Below are 16597 nucleotides of genomic sequence, written 5' to 3'. Positions count from 1 at the left end.
TGCGGAAGCAGCTTTAGATTCTCAGTGCTGTGCTTTAATCCGCTGTGCCACCAGGGAGGGCCCCAGGTGACTCTATTTTAATAACTCAAAGACTGAAATCCTAAGCCTCAAATGACTCTTTAGAAAACATACACATTTAAGTGTAAACAGCAGGATATTTAAATAAATACTTAGGATTTATAAAACTATTTCTAAATAATTAAGAATTATTTCATGTAAGAAGCACAAGTTAGTAATATTTATTGATATCAATAAGAAAACATTTTTAGCAATTATTTTCACACTAACAAAATTAAAACTACTTGGAGAAAATATACTAGGAAATCTATGTGGAAAATTCTATAAAGGGCTCTCTCTGGTAGCACAACAGATTAAAGCACCACGTTATGAAGCTCTCCAAAGCCAATGCATTATGAGTTTGATCCCCTTGGGAGCTGACCCATTTGGCATGGCAGACCTCTCCTGACCTGCCCGCTTCTTCCCTCTACAGTGTACTTTGTCAGTCTGCTTGTTCTGCTCCCCACTCTGTCTCTGGTAAATCTTCTCACCCACCACACCTCTGGTCTGTACCTCAGTTCTGTAAGCATAAATAAATAAATTTTTTTAAAAAAATACTATAAAACTTTCATGAACAATAGAAAATAACAACCTAAGTCAAGACAGATAATCCTCATTAGAAAGCAAGAGCAATAAAAAAGAGTGAAGGGTGTAGAAAACAAAAAATGAACTAGATGTCTCACCCACAAAAATTACCAAACAAATTACAAGTCAGAATATGTATATCTTGGTTTATTTTTTGTTGTTGTTGAGCTAAGATTGCTTTAGAACACCTTTGTCATTCAGAGGCATAGGTTCACATTTCTTTAGGTGCATCTTCCCACCACACAACCACCACCAATGCACCCAGAGTCCTCCCCCATAGTCCATTGTGCTCGCTCCCACCCCTCTTGTAGCCTCTGTCCTACTGTGAGCTTTGTAAGGCTTGTTTTTGCTTGGTTTTGTCTAACACTTTGTTTCTCTGTATTGCACATAAAAGTGAAGTCTTCAGTAGTTTATCTTTCTTTCTCCTTCTAACTCATTTTGGTTAACATTATCTCCTCCACTTTCATTCATGTTGTTAGAATGGCAAGTCCATCTTTTTTCCTTTTCTTTTTTTATATAACTGATTAATCATAATGTAAAAAATTCATGGCTTATTTAAATTTTGTTTGTGTATGTTTGCTTTCTTTCATCTCAATATTTAACAATCTGCTTTTCTTTTTATGTATTTCCTATTGTATATGATATTGGTTGGATACAGTTCTATATCTTCCATTATGGAAGACAAATGGATCAGTCCTCCCCTAGAGGCAATGTAAGCTAGTACCTGCACTTAGGCACTGGACACTCATATCTAAGACTTTTAAGTGAATGCTGTGTAGACAAACCATTAGCAGAAGCTGCAACAATATTGAGTGGTGACAGAAGGTCTGTTCCTGCTAAGTGATAGTGGTTATAATACCTGCTTGAGTCTGCTAGTATTTGAAGTTTCATTCAATAATTCAGTGTTTTGTGAGCTATCCGTGGTCCTTCTAATATATTCCCTTCCTGCTTAGCATAGTCCATTTCTATAGCTTACAACTAGTTCACTTTGTAATTACATCAGGTTCCAGGTAACAGGAATCAAGGTGTATCTCCTGTATTTTTCAATTTATATGAATTTCTTTTTTTAAATTTATTTAATTTATGTATTTATTCATGCAGAATTGGGGTATAAGCCAGAGGTGCAGGGACAGTGAGAGGCTTCACCAGAGACAGAGTGGGGAGCAGACCAGGCAGATAGACGAAGTACACTGCTGAGGAGAGCATTGGGCTGGTCAGGAGAGGTCTGCCACACCATGTGGATCACCTCTGAGCAGGGGTCGAACTCATGCAGACGTGGCTTTCGCTTCTTAGAGCTGTGCTTTAACCCTCTGTGCCACCAGGGAGGGCCCACAAATAAATAATAAATCTTAAAAAAAAAAAAAGATGTATGCATTTCCAAAAATCTAAATTACCCCCCAATTTACAAAGAAAAAATACCTCTGGGGAGTAAGATTTGGGTTAAGCCACAGTGAAGTGGAGCTCAGTTGTTTCTTATCACAATATTTTTGCATGACTTGATATGTGGCCATTTGTTTATATTACTTTGATTAAAATTTATTTAAAGTGCTTGTAGAGACTTCCAAGTTAAGGTGGAAGAATGAAAACATCTGAAATTCTCCTTTTCCCCAAATGTAATGATAGAATAACAAATAGGACCAAATTAGCCAAATACCTCAGACTCAATCAAAAGACAGAACAGGGCTTCATACAATTTCATATGTGCAATCCAAAATAAGAGAGAATTGTTTTCCTTGAATCTGCTTGACTCTTTGCAGATTCAAACAAAATTCCTAGTGTAAGCTTCCTAACACACACAGACACAAACTCTCTCTTTCTTTCTCTTTGCAAGAAATATGAATCAGGAGATTTTTAGTCTTTAAATACGATGACCCTCAAACATAGACAAAGGTGAATCAGCCTACAGATGTGACACATGCACAAGAAAGAAATAAGGTAAGATTGCATTTGAATGTCCCTGCACTGGTAGGAAACAGAACAGAGACGCATTAGCTATCATTACCCATTAAGTCTGGGAAATACTGCCTTTTATCTGGGTATATTAATATCCAGAATTTCATGAGTAATCTGCAAAGAAGTAGATATGGAAAAGGGAACTTTGAGTACATCAAAACAATATATACCACTAATTACCAATCTTATCTATAAAAAAATTATAATCCAACAAGCAGAAGATCGTTCCTTAGGAAGATTTTGTGTTATGAAAGGACATAATAAAAAACATGAACCAACTAACAGCAGAGAACCTTATGATACATAAAAGATTTAAATGAAAAGGAAAATTGCAGACCTAAGGAACAAGAAGCAAAATCAAATCCCAATGGAAAAGAAAGTCTAGCTTTATCAGCTACAGACTTGACTGAGCACCAAATTACTATCAAAGAATGTTTGCAATAATCACAATGTAGAGGAAAATGGACATTAAAGCAAGTGGATAGCAGATTATAGGTAAAAGCAAAGATATTTTGTGCCATTGATGTATGGAACTCAACATGTTGAATGGAAAGATATTCAGAGACTGAACAAAAGAAAATTTGCCTAAATTGTGGGAATTGAATCTATGAAAGATTATATCATGTTTTAGAAAAATATATCACAAATGAAAACATTATGACACAATTATAATGAAACATGTCTTAGGTAAGTTCACAAGTTCACCTACAGAAGTTCATAAGATTTCAAAAGTAACAGAAGCATTTTCTGGGGAGAATTTGAAGTGGCGTGGGAGGGCCAGAACAGGTGATCTTTAACCACCTTCAATGCTATTAGAAAAATAAGAATATACAACGATCTAATAGAAGAAACATGCAAACTCCAAAATACTCTGGATTTTTTTTTTTGAGCTGTTTTCTAAATACAAAGTCAACTGGTAGATATTCTCAAACAATAGGCAGACAGCTTTAAAATCAAGCATATTGTGAGATATACAGTGATGAATTATTCCTGAAGAAAAAGCCAAAGTATCTGCCTAACAAGAAGTCATAGAAAATATGAAGTTAATTTGAATATATAGTAATGACCAAATTATTATAATTAGATAGGGGAATATTGGTTGGTAGATGATAAATTGTGAAAATTGACCAAAATTTTGGGTGAAAAATTTAACATAGCATTTTTTCAGCCTTCTTAGTGGTAACCAACTCAATGTGAATATATCAACAAATGACAGTCCAAGTAATGTCATTTATGTAGTATAAATTTTATATGGAGAAACACCAAAACTAAAAATAACAGTACTCTGGACAAAATCAGAAGTGAGAAAGAGAAAAGAGTAGAGGAAATTGTACTATGCCCATTATCTAATCTTCCATAAGGGACATCAACAAATATTCTCTAAAACTGTGTATCTAAAAAGAGAATCTAAGCCATCGAATTTATAAGAAGGGAAGTACATGCAAATAACTTCAAGAAAATCACATACAGAAGACCAAGGAAGAAAACATTTAAAAGAACACTCCAAAAATTGGATAAAAATATTGAAATCAAATGTATTTGTTTTGACATCAAATATAAATGGTATATAGCCACACAATTATTACCAGATTTGATAAAAATAAAATAAAAGCAAGTGAGATGTACAAGAAACTGCTTAGAGCTCAAAGTTTCAGATTTTATGGAACTAAATGCTACATTGAGTTTTGCATCAAAAATTTTGGTTTGCCTATTGTACAACATAATAGGCAAATTGTTACCAAAAAAAAAAAAAAAGAAAGAAAATCTGAGGTATAAGAAGAAATGAACCAAGTTTTAAAAGGTTTTAACTTGCTACTTAGTCTCCTGAAAAGACAACTACATTAAAGTAACCATACCAATTAATTTTAATAATAGTTGTTATACTTTAGATAATAGATATGCCTCAAGCTTTGTAATAGGAAGGAACATATACCCACTTTACAAGCTCTGTATAAAACTTACAAAATCAAATGCCATGTGAAAAACATGGCATCCAAATACACAGATACATTAGGACAGACCATAATACATGAAAACACTGCAATAGAACTAGAAGATAAATAATAGAAAAGCTTGACCAAGGAAAACCTGTATACATCTCTCTAAAATACTTCAAATTCAAGATGAAAATGAAAAAAACATAAAATAAAGATAATGAAATACATTTCGTATCAAAACATTTAAGATGCTTAAACTTGAGCTCAGTACTCAAGTTTATACATGTAAGCAATTGAGACAACTACACAGATATTGTACTAAAAATATGAAAAACAGAAAATTAAAACTTTTCAAGAAAATTTTTGTGGGGAAATAACAGCAGAAATTACAAATCTGGGAAATAAAATCAGTATAACTGATTGTATCATTGGGGGAAGGGAGAAAAAATTAATGAAGCCTCCAAAGATCCTTTCCATACATTAACATTAAGGAAGAAAAAGAAAAATTTACTATAGTCTTTTAACTTATACAAAGTTAGCGAGAGGACAATAATAAACTTTCTGTATCTAATGCCACAGTGACTTGAATTACTTTGGACACAGACAATACCTTAACTATTCTTAGTACTTTGTATTGTGTTGGTGATCTGGGTCTTTTACCTTTTATGTCATCTTTAGAATTGATTCGTCAATATCCATGAAATAACTTTGCTGGAATTTTAAACATCATTGGGTTGAAACTGAGAGTAAGTCCAAAAACTGACATCTTTAATAATACTAGCTATTTTTATCTACAGGGAGTAACTCTCTACTTAATATCTTTTATTTCAAGTTCTGAAGTTTTCCTCAAATAGACTATATTTTGCTATGCTTAAATGTAAGATTTTTAATTTGACCATTTGTTCATTGACATATAGGAAATTAACCAACTTTTCTAGATAGACCTTGTATCCTGCAGACTTAACTGTAATTAGTTTTTAGATCCAGTTCTTTGCTGATTTTTTTTAATTCTCTAGATAGACAATAATGCCATCTATAAACTAAAGGAGATTTATTTCTTCTTTTCCATTTGTATAAAGCTTACTAAATTACCTTATTCCAGTACAGTGTTAACTAGGAGTGGTGAGAGAGAACATCCTTGCCTTTGTTTCAATCACAGGGGGAAAACATTTAGTTTATCATTAAGTAGGATGTGAGCTCTAACTTTTTTGTTTATTCTTTATAAGTTTGAAGATGTTTCCTTCAATCCCCAGTTTTCTGAGAATCTGTCAAGAATGGTTATTGGGTTTTGTCAAATATCAAATGGGTTTTGTCTGCATCTACTGACAAAACCAGAGATTTTTTCTTTTTTCTTTTTCTATTTAGTCAGTCAATATGATGGAATATATTACTTGACTTAAAAACATTGAGTATATCTTTTAGATCTGGAATAAATTTCTATGATTTGTAATTTTTAATTCTTTTTATATATCATTGTATTTGATTTGGTACAATTTTGTTGAAGGTTTTTGCATCTGTGTTCGAAGAGATGTTTTTCTGTGATTTTCTTCTCTAATAATTTTTTTTGGTTTTGGTAACAGGGTTATAATGGCTACATAGGATGAGCTAGGAAGTAGTCCTCCTATTTTTAGAAAACATTGCAGAATTTCATTATCATAAATTACTTAAATATTTGGTAACATTTCAGTGAACTTGTAGAAACAATCTGTCTTTTTGGGAAACTACTAATTGAATGTATTTAATGGAGATATATTTTCTTTGGATAAGTTCTAGTAGTGGTTATCTTCTTTTCTCTTTTTACATATTTATTTATGTATACAAGAACTGGGGTAGGGTCAGAGATGCAGGAGTCTGGGGGTGAGAGGATTCACCAGAGACAGAGTAGGGAGCAGAGCAATTTAAACCAATGACATTTTTACTTTATATTAATTTTTCTCATGTTCAAATCATGATTTCTTTTTTAAAAAGATTTATTTATTTATGCATATAGAACTGAGGTACAGGCCAAAGGTGTAGGAGTGGTGAGAGGATTGACCAGAGACAGAGTGGGGAGCAGAACAGGCAGATTGACTAAATTCATTGCTGAGGGGAGCAGCAGGCCAGACAGGAAAGGTCTGCTGCACCATATGGGTCACCTCCCTGGCTAACTTCATAGTGCTGCACTTTAACCATAGTGCTGCACATTAACCCATTGCACCACAATTGAGGACCCTGAAATTATGATCTCTATTAAGTATTTCCCTTTTTCTCCCTCACACACATTACTCCCACTGAATGCAATCTCAGATTTTCTTGTGTTTTTTAGACCACAGATTATATCCTTCTAAGGATGTACAACCCAAATATTTTTAAAAAATTTTTTTAAGATTTATTTATTTATTCATACAGAACTTGGGTACAGGCCAGAGATGTGGAGGGTGAGAGGATTCACCAGAGACAGAGTGGGGTACAGAAGAGGCAGATGGACGAAGTACACTGCTGAGGGGAGCAGCGGCGGGTCAGGAGAGGTCTGCTGCGCCATGTGGATTTCCTCCAGGGCAGGTGGGGATCGAATTCATGTGGAAGTGGCTTAAGCTTCTTTGTGCAGTGCTTTAACCCGCTGCGCCAGGAAGGGCCCCAAATATTGTTTTTAAGTATGAATTTAAATAATTATTCACTCTTGGTTATGCCACCTAGGTGAAGGATCACTTGTATTGCTCTTTCTAAAAATTAACTTTTAGTTATATAAGCTATATATGGTTTCAAACTAGAAAACAATAGGACTATAAAAGGTCCTACCTACATTCCCTTCCCTCCCCCAGTTTATGGTAACTTTTCTTTTCCTTACTCATAATGGCTTTTCCTAGTCTATTTGTATTTTTTAATTCAACTGTATATATTTCAGAGGTCACTCTTTGGGACTATGAAGAGATCTCATTTATTTTTTATAAGTACTTAATAGTTCACTGTATGAATTGATCCATATTCACATTGTTGGGAATTTTGTGTTTCTAGATTTTTGCTGTTACAGTCTGCAGTGAACAGTCTCATGCATTGTCATTTCACTTTTTTGCCTACATATTTTTACTCTAGATTTCTAAAAGTGAAATCACTAGGTTGAAGGGTAAATGAAAGTACAATCTTAGTTCAATTTAATGTGATAGATAGGAATGTAGCATGAAGCTATTTAAATATGAAATGAAAACCCATAGACAGGATGTTTTAAAGAGTGTTATTTAAAACACTGCTTTAACCCAGGGAAAAGTGACTTAATTTTGCTTTTTTAGCCAAAACAATTTAATTTGTTTGAAGAACAATACTTGATAATTACCTCTATTGCTGCCCTTAATTTCTTTGCATTTTTAACAAACTGATGTCCCTTTTAAGATTATTAGACGATGCCTACTTTTTTCTTCACCCTAAATGAATATTGTTAAGAAATGCTACTGTTCTGATTCTTTTACTATATTGGGAAACTAAAGGATGTGGGTGGCCACCTACCTGGCCAATGGCTAACTTCATAGTGCTGCACTTTAACTATATTGCTGCACTTTGGGCCAGTTTTGAGAGAATTTTGCTTGCCAAATAGTATTTGTGCAGTTGAGGGAAAGATAGATCTACCTAATCTATCTACCTAATCTATCTACCTATCTATAGAATCTAACTGCCCGCTTTTCTTTTTTACCCATCCATCCATCACCCACACCCCCCACCTATCTTTAAAGTTATTTTTCTCTAGGCCTGAACAATCCAGGCATTGCTTTTATGGTACTGTTTCCAATGGTGTTTGAAAAGTGAATGCTTGTATTCAGGGGCGTTTGATTAAATTATGAACTGACTGAAAGAAAACTAGGGCTACAAAGAGAACTCGTGAACACAGGGCCACAAAGGGAGACCCCCCAAAGGTGGGTGAGCTCAGAGGTAGGTTTAAAGGTTCAGAGGGCAGGTCGCCAGTCTGGATGCATCAATCGCTAAGGTTAATCATTAACTGGGACTGCAAGTCAGGAACCCTGTATCTGTCCCAAACCCCATCTATCCGCCTGGTTGCTTCTCACACCACCCTTCCTAGCCCAGAATACTGCAGGGGCTCTAACTCCTGCCTGCTTGCAAAACCCAGAAGAGCCCTGCCAGGGGTCATCCCGGAGTACACCCCCTACACGGACTCCCCGGGACTCAGGCGCCTGCGCGCAGCAAGGTCCCTAGAGGCCGCGGGAACAGTCTCTGGGGAGGGCGCATTCATTCTGGAAACCTCCGCTTCTCAGCGGGTCCAGAAGACTGAAGCTGTAGCGCTGACTCCGATGGGGAGGTGGGGATAGGAGGGCAACGGGGAGGGCCCGGCTTCCTCTAATTGAGGTTGCAGCCAACTCCCGCGCGAGTCTCCAACTCTGCCAGGCTGAGGACCCCCTCTCCCCATCCCCACCCTCTTCCCGAGTCTGGTTTCTGCTCCCTGTGGGAGGACGGGTTCTCATCCTCAACCTTGTGGTGCCTGCCAGGTGGGGAAGTGCAGCTGCGGGTCGAGACGAGTCTGGAGCGCTTAGAGACCTACGTCCTAGGACCGCGGCTGGGGAAGGCGGAGGGGGAAGGGTAGGGGCTGCAGCCTCCTTTCCCAAATCCGGTCCCTAACCGCCCCCTCCCCCGTCGTCTGCTCGCTTTGTACAGGCAGTCAAAACAGAGCTATCGGCCAATTGAGGGGGACGGGAAGCAAAGCCGACTAGCGCCTTGCCCCCTCCAGCCGGCCCCATGGCCCCCTCCTCCTGGCCCCCCGGCCCTCCCTCTCTCTTCCCACTTCTCTCCTCGTCCCAACCTCGCCCCCATCCCCCGCTCATTTCCTCTCGCACCCGGGCTCGCCAGTCCCTCTGTCCAAGACCCTATTCCAACCTAGCCTTCCTCTCCGACTCACCCCGCCTTCTCTCCAAAGTCAGTCCTCTCCCCTCCCTTTGCCCTACCCCCTTCCTCCTCCTTCCCCTCCCCCAGCCCCTAGATTCCCCCCCCCCTCGTTCCTCCCACCCTATTGCCCCCTAACTCTTTCCCCGCCTACTCTGCGCCGGCCCCTCGGTTGGGACTGCGCCCCACGTGTGGACGACTGTGCTCCAGCCCCCACTGACAGCCACCGCCTGTCGGCCCGCCCCGCGCCCCGCCGGGCCTCAAAACCCCCGCGCCGCGCCCTCGTCCGCTGCATCTTTCTCGGCGTCCAGCCTCGCGTCTTCTTTCTCACCGGCCGCTTGCCGCGGCCCCGCGCACCTTCACCCGGCTCTTCAGGCTCCGCCAGCCCGTCGCTGCTTTGCAGGATTCCGAGCTGGCGGGGAGGAGACCCTCCTATTCTTGGGTCGAGGGGGGAGCGACTTTTGTTTGCTGGCTGACTTCTTTCTGGTGACTTTTGTAGCTTGCCAAGATCTGTGCTCAGAGCGCACGGGAATCAGCCGGCTTGCAGGCCGTTTTTTCTTTTGAGGTCCGCTTTCTTTGTAACTTTATGCCGCAGCTGCTCGGGTTACTTTTGTAATTTCCCGCCCACGCCCGCTGGCGGTCCTGGAGTCGCTCTGGGCAGTGCCCGGGGGATGCAACGTGGACGGCGCAGGACTGCCCGCCGCTTAGCCGCCGCGCCTCGTCGCCCGCGGCACTAGAGCCCGCGTCCCGCCGGCAGCCAGGGGGCCGGCGCTCTATCCCGGAGCAGGGAGCCCTAGTGCAAGACAGTCTCAGGAGTTAAGGAAGGGTTTGTTAGAGTCTCTCTTTTTTTGCGGGCCGCGCAGATTTTGTCTTTGATCTCTCCCACTCAGCGGACCACGGTCCGCGCGCTCTCGGCGCCGGTGATGGGGAGACGGCGGCGGTTGTGTCTGCAGCCCTACTTCGTATGGCTCGGCTGCGTGGCGCTCTGGGCGCAGGGCACGGCAGGCCAGCCCCAGCCTCAGCCACCCAAACCGCCCCGGTCCCAGCAGCCGCAGCAACAGGTCCGGCCTGTGGCGGTGGGCTCAGAAGGTGGATTCTCGGCGCCCGAGTACAGGGAGGAGGGCGCCGTGGCAGCCAGCCGCGTCCGCAGGCGAGGACAGCAGGACGTGCTCCGAGGGTAGGTGGGCAGTCAGCACCCTGGTAAACTTGGTCTGGCAGTTTTCCATTCCATTTCTCCGTGAACGTAGCTCTGGCTGTTAAAGCCGCGCGGCCCCCTTCCCTAGGAGATCCCCAAGACTCCCTGGAGCGCCTCCCATCTTTCCTCAGCAGCTCAGTCATCAAAAAGCCCTCCCTCGGGTGGGTGGGCAGCGGGTGAATCGGACGCCCCCGGGTGCGGATCGCTGGGCGAACGTTTGTGCAGCCCGCAGTGCGGAAAAGGATTCCAAATTTCAGGCAGAAGGCGGGCTCGAGTTCACCTCGCGCTCGGCTGAGGGAGCCTGCCCGTTCCCCACCGTCGGGGGCGCCCCTCCTGAACCTTTTGTTTGAGGACTTGGGTAGGATTTACAACTCGCTATAGTCATCATTCCCACCGCGCTTCACCTTCCAAAGTACTGTCCTTGACACGTCGGGGCCAAAGTATCAGTTGATCAAGGAAAGATGGATTTGGGAAACAGGACAAGGATTTTTGAAACCAAATGTTTCCTTTGTTCTCTGAATCTCTAGACTGGAATAGTAACAAATTATATGTTTCCATGTCTCTTTTGCTCTTTAAAAAGACAGCACGAAGGGCAGATGAAAGGGAATGTTTACACGTTTCTGATCCTTCCCCATTCCAGCGTCTAGCCCATTTACTTCCATGTCTGGGTCCCAAGCCCCAAGAATTTGAAGTGAAGTTTTGGTTGGTTTGTTGTCTAGAAAGCTACTCGCCCAGGGCTTTGTTTACAAAAACCACTGTGTTGGGAGTGCAACCCTTCCTACCGCTGTGTGACCTTCCTTTTCTGTTGCAGGCCGAATGTATGCGGGTCCAGGTTCCACTCCTACTGCTGCCCCGGATGGAAGACGCTCCCTGGAGGAAACCAGTGCATTGTCCGTAAGTCCTTTACTGGAATGGAAGTTTCGGATGGCACACCCGCCGGGTGACAGAGCAGATCTCTTTTATACAATCTTTTGGACAGGACACAGTTGGTTTTAGAATCCTGTGGCCAGTACATTGTTAATTACCGCGTTACTCCTTTTGAATGGTGAGGAAGAAGCCGCAGGTTTGCATTCAGTTAAGATTTAAGACTTCATTTCCAGACTCCTTTGAAGGACAGTATAAAGTTTCCAAATTCTTGGAAGTTTTATCTTTCTCTGTCTATTAATACAAACTGAAGTGGGGGGGGTAAACAATTCCTTAGATAACTCAAAACCACTTTTTCCTAAAAGTCTAGATAAGACCCCAATGTGATTGTGCAAATGAGCTAGCTTTTGACTGTACTATACTTGAGGTTTAGACCTTAGGAAGATCAGACTTTCTTAGGTCTTAATACAAAACCACTTTATTATCTTTGGTTTCATCTCAGCAGCCACATAACATAGATATGAAAGAAGCACTCACAGATTTAGAGTTGACCCAGGTCAACAAAATTTTTAAAAGAGAGAACTCTGCCAAATGTCTGCACTTTTTTTTAAAAAAAAGATTTGAGTTTCCAGATCTCTTACAGTATAGTAAGTCTGAAAACTTGAAAAATTCTGCATCTCTGACCTTAAAAGTTTGATTTATTCAGTTTTCAGTGTATATTTAGCTTTCCAATTTCTAATTGAAGAATTCAATACTTAGCCTCATGCCAGTGGACTTTAGGATGTCCTGTTTCACATGCCTGTGAATTTGTGAGTTGAAGTGTGACTTGCCTTCTCCCGTGTGCTTATATAGCACAGTCACATTTGTCTTGTTGGGAGGAGAGCCAGGTGTCATAGACGCACATTCATTTAGAGCCAGTCTTGACTTTAGGTTGACCTCCATGTTCTCCTGAGAAAAGATAATTATGCAACTGTGAACAGAGAAGAAGGGTCAGCCACACTAGCCAAGAGATAATTAGGATGTAGAGGCATTTGTCTCTATACTTACTGGTTTTGTGGTTTGAGATAGATCCTTAATGTTATTTCAATGCAGTTTTTTAAAAGGAATAAGCTCTCAAGTGTTAGGAAGACTAGCTCCTTCCTATTTTTCTTCCCTTAAATTTCTGTAGTGTACTGACAAAGCAAAATAGGAAAAACTGGGTTCTTTAAAGTATTACCTATAAGTATTTAAACTAAACCACCTGATTATAAGCTTTTGTTTTTATTAAAAAGAAAGGATATTGTGTTCTTTTCTCTCCAACACAGAAGTCATGTAGTAAGGCATTTATGGAGGGTGCATTTACTCTTTCTGGCCAGTAGGGCATTGCCATCTTTGCTTTAAACTTACAGGGTTCCTAGAATCCTGAAAAGTCTAACGTCACTCACCACACACCTGCCATACCAACCGGGAGTGACTTAGGCATTTCGGAAAGTCTGACTCACTGGATGTAATGAATGCGACTGCCATTATTGAGTTGGAGAGCAGCCGAGGAGAAGGGATTGGTTTATGGTACGTGTTGAAAATCTGTAAAGTCAGATTTTATTAGATCAGTGTGGAATGGGAATTCCAGAGAACAGAGCCTCCTAGAATGTTTGCAGTAGAAATAGACACACTCACACACACATATATATACACATGTATACACACACACACATATATACCCATAAGTGTTAGTTTTAACTACTTTTGATGTTTGAGTAACATTGTGCCCACTACTTATTTAGAGGATCAGCAGCTTTGGAAATCTCAGAATACCAGTAAATATTGTAGTCTGCATGTCTACTATCAAAAATACGTGGGTGCTTTTGAAATACATTGGAATGTACATGTGTCATAAGTCTATAAAATCTTTAACTTTGAAATGATCTTTATATCTCCAAGGAATATTTACAAAACTTCTGACAAAAGATATCTATAAAAATATTTATCAGCATATTGAAAATGTAAGTTATATATTAGCGAACATAAAATAGTGCACAAAAATAGAGGTGTCATACAGTGCCTTTATTATCTCTTATATGGGTCTCACTTAAGTTTTGACTTAATGCTTTATATTTAAATTCAGCAGTTTGACACTTCAAATAGTAATATAAGAAAGTAATCAAAATGAAACCATTGCAAATTAAAAATAAAGGTTTTTACTCTAGGATATTCTGATACTATGTTATTATATTTATTAAATTTATTAAATTAGCGAAAGAATAGGTTTGAGGCAACTTTCAAAAGGACAAGTAAAATATATAAAGAAAAAAAAACCAAGATTAATTTTTGTCACCCATTTTTACATTAGTATTCTTTCTCTATTAAATGATCAACTTTTAGAATTTTAAGCTGTTCAGCCTTGACTAGGCTTTATGAGAAAATATTAAAAGACAGCTATATTTCTCAAACTACAGAAAACCCTAGTGTGTTTTGATTTGTGTCACTCTGATTTGTTGTTATTACTATTAATGTGATCTTCAGAAATCACTGAAGTACTTCCAAGTTTTTAAATATTTGTTTCAAAAAGGATGGAATTGATTTTCTCATTTTTCATTTGATTTTCTAAATCTTGTTAGACTGTGAAGCAATGGGAAAACTTTTCTTTTTAATTTTATTGTGAATCTATTATGAAGAGTAGTTTGATTAGCCAACTACTAAGTAGGAAGGGGTTAACCCCCAATCATAGCATTTGAGACCTATAGAGACTTTAGCACTCTCCAGTGTAATGCCTTGTTTTATTTTACTAATGAGAAAATTAAATCCAATCTTGCATTGGGTCAGTGGTAGAGTGAGAATTGCATATAACAAGTAGATCTGTTGTGTACCATGTGCTCTCTTAACTGCAGTGCAACTTCTCTCAGAATTCACTGAGGGGCCAACACCCTGACCCTCTCCTGCTGGTATATATGAGTCTCAAGGTTTTCGTGATCGTGGGAAAGACAAATATATAAGTGAAGGCTACCACATTCAGGAAGGAGTGTGGGGAAATGACTGACACACCGGTGGCTCCTCACTGGCATCTGAGTGTGAGCCATTCAGCTGTGACCATGACAGGACCCTGGCTTTGGGTTTAGCACCTGGCAGAGGTACTTTCGATGTCATGTAAGCCTAGATGAAATGTGTGTCTACTAGGCATGAGGGCACTTTGAAATAAGACAATACTCATGTGAACATCTGCCATTGGAAAGTTACAGCTCTTGTACATTTTCAGGCATTAATAGTGAACTCCATAGCAAGACATTTTCTTGCCTAAAATTATTTTTCTATCTTCTATATCATATATCTTATATATCTATATGATATATAACTTTTTCCATTATGAAGAGTACTAATGGAGGTGCTGATCATATTTACATGACTATCAAAAGCCAATTTAGAGAATAAAAGAAGAAAGTGAATTAATTCACTTTCACAGAACATGCCCTTTAGAATACTGTTACACATCTAGTTTCAGGGTGTTCGAAGCCTTTCCTCTTGTCTTAATAGCTTTTGTTCACAAAGAGAATTCAAGTGTGGGTGTAGAGAGATAAGTCTCTCAACTACTGAATATACTGTCTTTGATATTGGGAGCAATTTCCCATTTGGAGGCTCTCAGCTAAAGATGTTGAGGACTCGTGGTATGTGCTATGTCAGTGAGCTGAACATTCTTTGCTTTCATGACCTTCATACCTTGAGGGTCACAACTGCAGGAGGCTTTGACTCTCCCTCCATCAAAATGTCTGGAACAGCTATTCTGAGCAGCAGAAATAGGCTAGGTTGTGGAGATAATATGGGAGAAGACAGACTGGAGGAAGGAGAGGGGAATTATTAAGGGGAACAAAGATTGATGATAGTGCAGGTCAGATACCAGCTGAGAAGGAATGTGCAAGGAAGCCCTGGGGCTTGGCCAAGTTGTTAGGGCCTCAAGTCTCTAGCTCAGCCAATTTCACAGTCGCTGTTTCATGAGAAGGTCTTTTATAGGGTAGGCTATCTTTTTTGAGCAGATGCATGATCTCTGGGTTTCTTCAACATCCCCAGCTTCCTGGAACCAAAAGTTTCAGGGTGATTCTGCACATAAACTTTCTACTTTGAATGGAAAAGAGCTGTATGATAGAAAAGAGAAAGAATTTAGATTATGGAGCTTAAAGTGCTTCATTTGCATGCACATTATCATAAGAATTCTTGTGAAATTTATTCTCCTGCTTACAGTGGATAATTTTGTTGTACATCTGAAATTAGTCATTATCTTTGTTCTTCAAGTTTATTGTTTTTAGATATGACTTTTTTTTTGTCTTGTGAACTATAGTTTATGGTCTGATGTTCACTTACTATTTACTTTCCTATTGTGCTTTCTGCAGCAATTTGTAGAAATAGTTGTGGAGATGGATTTTGTTCCCGTCCTAACATGTGTACTTGTTCCAGTGGCCAGATATCACCTACCTGTGGATCAAAATCAAGTATGTTTCTTATATGCGGCCTTACTGTACTACCTTGAGCTTTTAAGTAAATATTCAAGTATCCTTTTCAATGAGGCTATAAATCAGGATTATTTTCTTTACTAAGTAGTCTGTATTAATCTTTGGAGATTTAGTTGTTGACATACTGGAGGGTGATGGGATAATAATTTTCATTAAGAAAATTAATTTAATTGTAGTCTAGAAGTTGTGCATCTGTTTAGTAAGAAGCTAGGTTCAGTGGATGAGTAATTATTTGTGACTAATAGCTTTAATTTACTAGGTTTTGCTTTGTGCCAGTATTAAGTTTTTTACTGTAATATTTTATTGAATCCTCACATGAATTCTGTGAAACACTAATATTCCATTTTTTAAAATAGAGCTAAAGATTGAGGCACACATAAGTTTAAATCACTTGCCCAAGATAATATAGAACTGAATCCAGGTATTCTGATGCCTGATATTATAGACTCAAACCCTGGGCTCTCTTTCGTGGCTTTATTTTACTCTTGGGGCTTATATTCTATTTTGTGTGCTAACTAATGGGAAAGGAGAATAAAAATGGGAATACAACTAATATTTAACTGTGTCCTGAACAGATGCTTCACAGATATTAATTCCCAACTCTTGATATCACCATACCAGTGGACTAAGATGGTGTTATTCTTGACCAACGTAGGCATTGTAGG

General features: G+C 39.5%; 1 protein-coding gene across 1 annotated transcript in view; it reads left to right on the top strand.

Annotated features, from left to right (window-relative positions):
- The first annotated feature begins 9894 nt into the window (after nt 1–9894).
- The window catches only part of FBN2 (fibrillin 2), a 223976-nt gene continuing 217273 nt past the window's right edge, over nt 9895–16597 (top strand). The window contains exons 1-3 of the mRNA XM_004686681.1: nt 9895–10572; nt 11402–11484; nt 15813–15911. Of these exons, the coding sequence (XP_004686738.1) occupies nt 10319–10572; nt 11402–11484; nt 15813–15911 (436 nt within the window). The 5' untranslated portion in view covers nt 9895–10318. The remainder of the gene's footprint in view (nt 10573–11401; nt 11485–15812; nt 15912–16597) is intronic.

Source organism: Condylura cristata, unplaced genomic scaffold, assembly GCF_000260355.1.
Source record: "Condylura cristata isolate star-nosed mole 26May11 unplaced genomic scaffold, ConCri1.0 scaffold00021, whole genome shotgun sequence".
Taxonomy (NCBI): Eukaryota; Metazoa; Chordata; class Mammalia; order Eulipotyphla; family Talpidae; genus Condylura; species Condylura cristata.
Note: the sequence above shows the minus strand (reverse complement) of the source record. Positions and strands in the feature narration are given on the sequence as shown.